This window comes from Apis cerana, linkage group LG5 (genome assembly GCF_029169275.1).
Source record: "Apis cerana isolate GH-2021 linkage group LG5, AcerK_1.0, whole genome shotgun sequence".
Lineage (NCBI taxonomy): Eukaryota > Metazoa > Arthropoda > Insecta > Hymenoptera > Apidae > Apis > Apis cerana.
This window is the reverse complement of record NC_083856.1, coordinates 5,346,828-5,358,505: the sequence shown is the minus strand read 5'-3', so window position 1 is coordinate 5,358,505 and position 11,678 is coordinate 5,346,828. Positions and strand designations below refer to the sequence as shown.

At 34.3% G+C, this 11,678-nt stretch overlaps 1 protein-coding gene across 1 annotated transcript; it reads left to right on the top strand.

Annotated features, from left to right (window-relative positions):
• Nucleotides 1-6,332: 6,332 nt before the first annotated feature.
• LOC133666185 (uncharacterized) lies at nucleotides 6,333-9,033 on the top strand. The gene has a single exon (XM_062075854.1). The coding sequence runs from the start codon at nucleotides 6,500-6,502 to the stop codon at nucleotides 8,459-8,461; it is 1,962 nt and encodes a 653-aa protein (XP_061931838.1). The 5' UTR covers nucleotides 6,333-6,499; the 3' UTR covers nucleotides 8,462-9,033.
• Nucleotides 9,034-11,678: the final 2,645 nt, after the last annotated feature.

The following is an 11,678-nucleotide window of genomic DNA, read 5'->3' as shown; positions in this document are numbered from 1 at the left end:
TAATGTTAAGAGAAATGAAATTTAAAATGAATTTTGTTGAAAATATTTAACATTATATTAGAATAAAATATATAATAGCATCATACATAACTTTCTAAAAAATTTAAATGTTTTTAGATATTATGTCAATTGCAAACATATTTTCAAAACTTGAATAAATTTAATTTTTATATATGCAACATATATACATATATATCGTATATTAGCATGAAATATTTTTATGCGGAAATCAAAAATACTATAACCAAAGAAAATAAAAAAAATTAATATACAATTAATTATTTCCTAAGTATTTTATTTGAATATTTGGGAAGTAATTCTGATATATGTACAATATAAATTACATATATTAACATTCTCATAAACTATCACAAGTGTTTATATTTGCGATTACAATTTATGGTAGTAAGACAAGGAAAGTAAATAGTAAGAAAAGGACAGAGATAGTATAAAAATATGGGAATCAGCGCCATCTTCAGAGTGCCGCAAATGAAACACAAAAATAAAGGACAGAAAATAATAGAAGAAAGATGGAAGATAAAGAATTGATCACTAGTGCCATCTCTCAAATATAAGGAACTAATTAGTGGCGCCATCTCTTCGAAAAGTGCTCAAACTTGATGCCAGAAACATTTAAAAGACCTTAACTAGTGTCGCCATCTCTTTAAAAAATGCTGAAACTTGATGCCAGAAACATTTAAAAGACCTTAACAAGTGTCGCCATCTCTTTAAAAAATGCTGAAACTTGATGCCAGAAACATTTAAAAGACCTTAACTAGTGTCGCCATCTCTTTAAAAAATGCTGAAACTTAATGCCAGAAATTTCTAAAGACTTTGACCAGTAACGCCATCTCTTTGAAAAACGCCCAAACTTAATATTTCTTGATATTCGAGAGATGGCGCTAGTAGAAAATTCTTATTTTATCTCTGTCCTTCTTCCACTATTTTCTGTCCTTTATTTTTGTGTTTCATTTGCGGCACTCTGAAGATGGCGCTGATTTCCATATTTTTATACTATCTCTGTCCTTTTCTCACTATTTACTTTCCTTGTCTTACTTCATAAATTCTAATGACAAATATTGTAACGCTTGTGGCAATAAAATTATGAACCGAAAATCGAAAATTTTTTTAATAAAGGGTAAAAAAGAAGAAGTAATTGTCTGTATATTTTTATATATGCTGCGTATTTATTATTATATAAGTTCTATGCACTATATTTATAAAATATACATATATATATATATATATTTTTATAATTTTATGATATACATACATTTTCTATCTCTTAACGCAATTCTGATAACATGATAGTTTAAGAAGACATATATTTAAAAATTAAGTAGAACGCAAGAATGAATATATAAGAATGATAAATATCAAATTATATAAGATTTAAGTGATCAAATATTAAAATGATCGAAAATTGTTTTATTTTTGGAAATGATGACAGTTTGAAAAGTAATTGTATCTCTAAAATAAAAGAAAATTGTTGAAAAAATATAATGTATGACGTATATAAGTCTATTCGTTATTATAGGAATTCTTAAGCTCGTGGATTCCCCAGACAATTGCCAACGTGAATGAGATATTTATTCGACGTTGAAACAAGAACCTTGCATCGGTTCTCAAATATTTGCCATAATATGCTTGTCCCGAATTTTCGTTCCCTCTTTATTCCCCAATTCGAAAATTCTGAATCGTTCTGATCTATTGAATTGTTATCCATTGAAATTGATAGCGCATCGATACGTCATCGTTGATAATAATCGTAGACTCCTCTTGTCTCTTTGACATCCTGTATCCACGTTTTCCAATCGTCCCCCTGTTGAAAATCAACGTGTCTGATTAAAATCCTGAACGATTACGTATAGAACCACGCGATTCGTCATGCCCCATCTGCTATTCGGACGATGATGAATTAAACATTAATGGTATGGCGTTTCATTTCTACATTTTACGTAGATTATAGATTTTTCCCTTAATGCATACGATCTATCGCCTCGTTTTAATTTATACTCGCAATATAATTCTCCCACATTTTTCCGTAAAAAAAAGAAGAAGAAAAAAAAAACATTTTTATCAGAGGAAACGTGATGTATGCATGTAACGTATAATAATATTTTATTTTTAAAAAGCGAATCAAGATTTGGTTGAAAAAAATCTGTCGCAACGAACGATAAAAAATTTATAAACTTTATACAAATACAAAATATACGAATCTTTAATACCTCTTTAAATCTCTTTTTAATACGGCTTTAATATTAAAAATTGTTATTAATATTTGAAAATTATCATGGAACATCATTTTTCTTTACCAATAATTTCAATTGCGAAAAGTAATGGAATACAAATTGAAATCTATATTATAACGTAATCTGGCAATTTATTAAAAATAAATAAATAAATAAATAAATAAATTACGAATATATCCCATAGCTCTCCTTTCTATCGTTATCATAGTAATGCAAGTAGTCTGTCAAATTCAACTTCAACGGGGATCTCCATCGTTCTACCATCATCAATAGCACATCCTCTGCACTTGCAACGAAATTAATATATATCTATTAAAATGTAATTGGAGGGACGAGCGGAGAAAGGTAATATTTATCCGTGTATCGATTTAATACTCATCGATCTCGCATTTTATAATAACATTCTCTCTCCATTTATAAGAAACAAGATTCATCGTCGGTATTAATATCCGTATTTCCTCTTCCCTTCCATCTTCGAGGGTTGATTCGACCTCGACTCTCTTTCTTCCATGTTTCAGTTTGTAGTACACTTTGTACTTGGCCAAACTTTGACAAACTTTGTCGCGGGGAAATATGAATTTGTCGTGCGTTAAAAGAGACGTTAAATTTTATTAAAATTCTCGTAATTTTAGAAAATATTCAAAAATCTTGAACTTTCTTCGAAATTCGAAACTTGTCTTTCCTTCCTTCGTCGAGCTCCGTGATTCGACGAGTATTTGTGATGAAAAAAAAAAATAATAATAACAAGGATAATAATAGCCAGCATTATTATTACCTCGAACCGTTTAAAACGAAATCGCAACTTTAGATGAGATATTATTGAAAAACTTTTCCATTTGAATCATCCTATAGGTCACTGTTATTGGGAATCATGCTATCAGGGAAATACTAATGGGAATAGTAAAGAGATTACAAGTTTAAATTAGATTCTGTAATATGACTCGAAAATTCTTCCATTTGAATTATTCCACGAATCACTGCGTCCCGGTAATAATAATTACAAATCGATATGCAAATTTCCGTCCGCTAAATTGCATCACGGATCACACGGTCGTTCTAAATAATTACTTAATAGCTTCTCAAACAATCTCTTCGAGATCTCACAAAAACGGAGATCCTTTGGATTTCCAATTCGAAAAATCTACACTTCCCTTCTACTTTCTTTTCTTTTTTTTCTTTTAAAGAACTGCCCATTTCAACAAGAATTAAAATTTAAGAGTTATCAGAGAAATCATTCGAAAATAAATCTTTCCAATATATCGCAAATATTTGCATCAATCCCTTTTAAACGATAACAATAATCTTTCTTTCGAATATTCTCCGCCAGTAAATATCCTTAAGCGCTTTAACCCTCGAATGCAAATAATGCGCGCTACGTAGAAGCGTCGTGAAATAGGCAATCATGCCTTGTTTACTCCGCATCCCTATTTATCCATCGTCTTTTCGAGACAATTCACCCGTCCTCGTCGCGTTCGATCAAAAACTTCCTTGGCTTGATTATCGCCAAGTCCTCCTCGATCGTGCGTGTCCCTTGTTTGCCTTTCCAATCGTTATTTTCTTCGAATTCGAATCACGCGCGCCAAGAAAAAAGCGGGGCAGGACAATCGAGACATTCAAGGATCGTCGAAATACATCGAAAGTTGTCTCGGGGAAAAATTTATATTTAAATCTTGGTCAACGTGATCAAGTTTATGATTTAACTTTCGATTAAATTTAGGCCAAAAAGAAACACGTGGACCGTGTAATCCAATTTTCTGCAAGAAAATTATTATTTTGGGATTAAAAAAAAAAAAGGATCAGGTTGATTAATAATATTGAATCAGTGAGGACGAAAATTTTTGTAATATTAAGGAGGGAGGTTTGAAATAATGGAGTAAGAGTAAAAACGAATTTTTTTTTTTTTGAGAAAATAAGTCTAAAAATAAAATCCGAAAAATTGAAAATGTTCGATATTAACGCGTGCACGGCGCATGTATTTATAGAATTATTATGTAAAAACCCGATTATTGTTGTTTATGAGCTGTCGATTAATATTGTCGAGCGATTATTTCATGTCGGTCCTCGTTCCTCTCTAATTTTTAAACGAGCCAATATATTTCACACTCGTACACCGATTACTTTGATCGATGAGATATTTAATTACTACGGATTATTCAGCGAATTTTGCCGTATTAAATTCCGTTTAAGCACGGTTAAAGAAGTGACATGCAGCGATTCATTAAATTTAATTACTCTCTTGTCATTCCCTTGTATTCTTTAATTAAAATCCGTAGATCCGTATATCTCTTAGAATTGGTCGGGCAAGTGGTACTTGGGAAGGTTTAATTAATTTTTATTAAATTTATTATTAAAGTTAAGGTTAAGTATCTGCAAATATTTCCGAATCGTTAAACCGAAATCGTTCAATTTTTAAACGAGAGAGAGAGAGAGAGAGAGAAGAAATAAAAAAAATTAACAAACGAAAGGATCTTATCCGAATCAACGGGTTGATAAAATAATGATAATTGGGGAGAATGAGAGGGAAAAGATACAAGAGAGAGAGAGAATTCCTGACAAATATCCGATGGAAATGAGCGAGATAATATTCTACTTTCAAACTTAATGATCTGTCGAAACGTGGCAAATGAGAGGGAAATGCTTGGCCGATTTTCTCGAGGTAAACACAGCAGGGAGAAATAAATGGATGAAAATCGCGTAAAATCTTTCCACCCCGTCGCAACAACAATAAAGTTAGGAAAATTTAGTCAGACTCGAATCTATGTTCCCGAAAGTGAAAAAAAAAGTTGGAGAGAAAAAAAAGGATACGAAGAATTCTTTTTTCTTTTTCCATGTCTCGCGTCTCTAATGTCTCACGTTATACAAAGGAGTTTAATTGCTCCATTTTTCACTTTTCTCTTTTGCCCCTCTCGAATCAAACCCGTTCACGCGTGTTCGATGGTTAATTGAACGAGAAAAAGACGATTAATCGAACGAATAAGGAGAAAGAAAGGGAGGGAAGAGCGAGTGCACGCGTTTATTTCATCGAATGCTTCTTTCACTCTCGTGATGTTTTTTTCTTTCTTTCTTTTTTTTTTTTTTGTTTTGCATCTATATTATCGATCATTTTTTTTCCCCTCTCGTTTTTCACATTTTCATTCGATATTTATCACGTTTGATCGAGCGAGTGGAGAAAAAAAGGGGGGGAAAAAATATAATAATTCGATTCTTGTTTTCGACATCGGATAATATCGGATGATTTAAAACAAGACGGGTCTCTTCATTTTCAAGATAATTCCATATTCATTCTTGCCATCAAACATATTAATACACGTGGATACACGTCAAATTGAATTACGCGTGCACGGAAGAAAAATACATAAGTCGTTGAAAAGTCGCTCCTTTCTTCGATTCAACTCGTTCGAGATTTCAAGGCGATAAAAAAAAATTTTCCAGAAAAGTTTTAAAGGAGGTTACGAGGTAACGATCGCTTCTTTTTAAACACTGTATTTTCCCGCCATTTTTCACGAACCACTCGCGTGACCTAAGAAATCAACGAGTAAGTCGTTCATCACGTTTTTCGCATCGCCAACTTCGGAGAAAAATTAGAAATAACAGTAATCAGTGGTGTAAAATGGTCGCATTTATCGATCCTGTTCGTCGTATGGGATGATTTACGATACGATTCACCCGCTCGGATATATCTTTTTACCGGCAAACATTGAATCATTATAATCACAACTTTTCAATCTCTCCGATTTTAATCTTCGATCACCTTTCCTCCTGTAGGAACTTCATTTTTTCCTATATACGAACAGGCGCATATTTCTCTCTCTAAACTTTCTCAGTTTGAGAACATATCCAGTTCTTCGCGTAATCTCTTCGAATAACCGTGTAACCCCTTTCTTTCTCTTCTTCTTCTTTCTTTCTTTGTTATTAATAATTAACAACCACGATTTGCACACATCGGTAACAAATGATGGCGGAATTAATCGACGTGGATCTAATCGTTATAAATAATGAACAAGTATTAATAGAACCGTTTTAATCTCACCTTTATAACAAATGATCGTTCGTCTATACCGTTATAAAAGAAATTTTAAAACAGACTCGTCAGACGGTTGGACTCGATTCATCGAAGGAAGGAGTTTTATTAAAACCAACTCTCGACTTCTTCCATCTTCGAAGGGATCGACGAGCCTTCCAATCTCCTTAAAAGAAAAAGAAAAAGCAAGTGATGCGATCGATAAGAAACGATCCCAACGAGAGAGATGCATCCGATATACTTTTCCTTCCTCATCTTGATCAAACCTTGCTCTTCGACGAGGCACTCCTGGTTCCACGATAAATTCAAGAATATCGAGAATAACCAGTTATCCGGGCAGGAGATCGACAACCTGGGGCTGGTGTTGAATTTTATCCGCCAATCCCCCGAGTTTCAACCCCTCACCATCTCTGTCATATTGACGAAATTTCAATCGGCCCCCATCGACGCTGCTCTCCGATATATCAGAGAGAATTCGATCCAGACCTACAAAGTGAGCACCGCGAGAGATCCTCTTAAATCCTGTCGTTGGAACAACGAATCGGAAGGAATCACTTGGCTATTCGCGATCGACCATCTCGACGTGATCTTCGTTTATTGGGACGTTTGGAACTCGAACGATCAATACTTGATCGTGTCCACGGCAGGGAGAGCACAGGCGGGGATCGTCGTTTGGAGGGACGTTTTCGAGACGTTGTGGAAGCGGTATCACGCTTACAGAGTGATAGTGATCTCGGCCGATGACGATTTTCGCTGCATGCTCAGGTACAAACCTTTCGAGAGGCACGAGGATCAGTACGGCGTCGTGTACAAAACGTGTCTGGGCGAAGGTTCGAGGGGGGCAGGTCGGGGCGAGATCGTGGGATCCGGGCGGCTGTTCGAAAATTTTGAAAACTTGAATCATTATCCCGTGAACGTGTCGGTGTTCGAATCCCTACTTATGAGAATCTCGTACGATCGGGGGAACAGATTGAAGCTGGATAAAATAGACGCGAAAGCGTTGTTCGTCCTCGAGAAGGCGATGCGCGCGAGTTTCAACATCAAAGCGGTGAGGAAGAGAAACATCAAACGAGACCCGTTCTCGTTCCTGATCAAGGATATAGAGCGTGGAATAACCGACATGTGCATCACGGGATTTTTCGTCAAGACTTACGACCGTTTCCAAAAGTTTCAATTCACGGCTTCGATGTACGAGGACAAGATATGCTTCGTGATGACCAATTACGGCTTCATACCCAATATGTACGTGTTCTTCTTCCCTTTCCGAGCTCACTTGTGGCTCGTATTGATAACGTACAACGTCCTGATCACGTTGTTATGGCGGCTGGTGAGGTATCTGAGCTCGTTGTTCCGACGTCGGTCACCGACTTCCTCGAATAATCGAGATACGAGGATTATCGGGAGCAGAGCGAAGGGTGTGCACGTTCGTGGGGAATCGGTGGGTGGAAAGCCGCCGGAAATTCCTCGGATAGTGGAAAAATTCTTCACTTTCTTCGAGTACCTTTGCTACCCTATCCGAGACAGTGAGTACACGGCCGAAAGAGCTCTGTTGACCGGCATACTTTTCTTCAATCTCATCATAAGCGGTCTGTATCAAAGTTTTCTGGTCTCGAGCTTGAACAAGCCTTTCCATTATTATCAGTATCGCACCGTGGACGAGGTGGTGAGATCCGGGAAGACGATGATCACCAAGTACGAGAACTTGAAGCAAGCGTTCGTTGGCTCTGACCTGTGGGAGAAAATTCAAGTGATCGAGTTTCAACGATCGACGAAAAATATCGTGTTGACCGAGGATAAGATCTCGATGACCAGGTTGTACAATATGCAACTATTACCTCACAGACGGTTCAACGATCGTGAAAAGTCTTCGTTGTACATGGTCGACGAGTGCGCGATGACTTATAGAATTTCGTACATTTTAAAATTGCATTCACCGTACGCGGAAAGGATTAATTTCGTGTTGTTGAGGATGGCGGAGGCGGGATTGCCCGAGCACTGGATAGACGAGATGAAGTACTTCGTTACGTTGTACAACGAGGGAGAGACGGAGGATTTCGTGAAAATACACAAGTTGTCCCTCGGCTATTACGTCTTGGCTTTTTTATTGTTGTTCATCGGTCTGCTTTTATCCACCTTGATATTCTTTTGCGAATTACAAGCCGCGAAACGAAATAGAAAGAGACGTTAGAAATAGAATCTAGAATGGGAAGACGGAAGATCGAGTTTATATTATTTTATATTTTCCTTTCTTTCTTTGTTTTTTTCTCTTTTTTAGCGGGAAATTTAAATTGAGAAATCACAATTTTAAACGCAATAAAGAAGTTTGTAATCGTTGTAACGTTTCTTGGAAATTTTTCCAACAAGAATTTATTCCAACTTTGTTTCCAACTTTTAATTTTTTTTCATGGACGACGAGAGAAAGAATTTTTTAATATTCTTTTCGTCTCCTTCCGTTTGTTTTTCCTTAACACGTTTCTTTGCCTTGTTTGAACTGGAAATCGTTAAATCGGAATATCTGAGAGCGGGGCAGCTGGTTATCATCTGCCGAATCAACGATGATTAGTTATTTTCGCTCCAATCCTCTTCCTTGTCGCTGAAACACGCGCGGCCTTATTTATTATTAAATTCGATTCGTCCACTTGATACGATAAAAAAAAAGAGGAGCTTTGTTTGATGTTTGATTTAAAAAAAAAAATTTATACGTTTTTCATTATTAATGAAGAAACAAGAAAAAGTAATTAAATAAAAAAAAAATTACTACGTAGCGTTGCTTTTATTTATTATCGAAAACGATTTCAATAACAATAAAATTATTAATTATTTATTCACGTCGTGAAAGTTGATCAATTATTAAACCGCAATTTTATACAAATCTGATAAATTATTAATACGAGATAATTAATGATGTACATTAAAAACAAATCGATATTTGGATGTAAAGAATAAATTATGAATAAAATTATTTTGAATTTTGGTAAAATTATCTAAACAGGACTTGTATCTCGAATTAATATTCAAAGCACGTATTTCATTTCTTCGAAGAAGATGCTTCACCAAATACGATTAAGTTGTACCTGTTTGTGTTACGAAAGTATTTGTTTTTTTCACGGAAAACGATTGAATCTTATCGCAAATCAACTTAACAATAAGATCATAAGAAATGTATTTTCTTGAAAAAAATATTCCTTTTCAAAAAATCCGCGCAATAATTTTTCTTCGTTTCTTTGTAAATAAATTTATAAAAACTTCTGTCGATTTGAATCATTAAAAATTATATAAATCTCACTATTTATTTTTCGAATAGAATCTTTAATTTTTAGTTCTTTTTTAATTCGTGTAAAAATACACTTTCAATCGTTGAAATTACAGGTGGAATTTTGAAAATACTTTCTTCCTTTTCTTCCGTTCAAAGTTGGTTGGTAGATGAGAAAATTTATATTACAGAGAATAATTATCAATATTTGCGGTGAAAGAAAGAAGAAAGAATAATCATCTGGAATTATTCTTAACGGAATTATTTTAAACAATAGAAAAACTTTTGAAAATTTTCTCTTGATTTCCTTTCTTTTCTACATGCTATATCATACGTAGAACAATTGACCAATGGCTTAAAAATATTAAAGATATTTTTCTAATAAAATTAAATCATAAATAATTTTAAACATAAATTAATCATTCAATATTAATATACTTGAAGAAATTTTTACCTAAACGTTTAAAAGTTCTCCGTGTGTGAAACTTTTATAGACATTATATACAACAAATGGAGAAATATATATAAATTCTAAAAATTTGTATAGGAAACAGAAGGCGTCCTACGACTTTTAATATAATTTTATATCGTCCTACGGCTGAGGGATTACGGTTTTATAATAAAAATTCCTATCATTAAAAACGAATGAAACGTCAATTATTAAGAATATCGAATGATTATTCTTTTGTGCAAATTATCTGCTATTATATCAAACAGTAATTCCCTCTTTGGGGAAACGAATATTGTCCTTTGAGCAGTGTCAAGCGGATATACGTGATTATATTTGTGACGTTTCAATAAATTTTAGATATAATGCTTTGAGAATAATCACGAAATAAGACCGCATTTCGCCCAAGATAGATCAGATGAAATTGCTATTCAATCCTAGCGATGTGGACATTACGTTAATGAAAATTTTCCATTATGATCGTGAAATTATGATCTAAGAACGAAATTCTTTATCGTCCGATCGTCTGTGTCTTGATGAACGTTTATATCGAAAAATTTTCCAAATTATACTGTAATGTATCACGTACCATGAAAAAAATCACAAAATTTAGGGGGGAAAAAAATGAAGAATAAAAAAAAAATTACTCTCGGTTTTGCTTTTTTATCGACAAACGACGAAAATATCCGGTGGACATCAGCAAACCTCTCTACGAACGAATGAAGAGTAACTCAAATAACAAGGAGCACAGTGATCTTCAAACGCAACGATACTTATCGTCTTCTAAATTTAATCGACTAGGTATTAACAAAACACGTAACGATATCGAAATAATATTTATACTTTGCCTATTTATTATCCTATAAAATCTATAAGTATGAAATAAATTTAATACATCTATATTACCTATATTATATAAAATCACACTTTAATCTCTTATATAAAAAGCAGAAAAAGAAAGTGAAAATTTGTCGATCAAAATCTACTCGGGAAACGGAGGAAACGATACCATTGAAATTGCTTTTTGTTTCATCCCGATATCTCGATTGGTTGCCGAGATATAAGGATTTATAATTTCTACAGCGTTTGAGAAATTATGAATGGGCCCACGATCCAATGACCTATATTTTTTCCTCGAATTACGTACTACGTTCTTTCGGTCATCTAAGAAACGCGTCTGCCGCTTGTCTGCAATTTGGGACAGGTCAGTGAGACGAGGTGCGAGCGAGAGGTCCGAGTAAGCGACAAGGACGGAGATGGTAAACGGTTAAAAATTACGTTTCTCTTTACACGACGATATCTCGAGAACCGGAAGTTGTATCGGGATAAACGAAAAAGCATTTTAAAGGGCAAGGTTCCGCGCTTCTGATGATCCGTCATTCGTTGACCGCAAATGATTATCTTCGGAGTTATAACGGTTTAAAGTTTTTCTAATTTTAATCGAGGTTTAATCGAGTTTCCAGATTAAAACATTTGTATTATCCGATAGATACGTTTATTTTTGGAAAAAATATTGCTTACGAGGATATAAGGTAATCATTTTTTCTAACCTTCTTTTCTACAATTTATATAGGAAATAAATTGGTGAATTTGAGGATCACTGTGCTATTCGCTGATGTGTCCTACGTTCGTTCATTCGTAGAGACTTGTTCGTGTCCAGGAGTATTTTCGTCGATTTTCAATTGTGTCAATAAAAAATAAAAT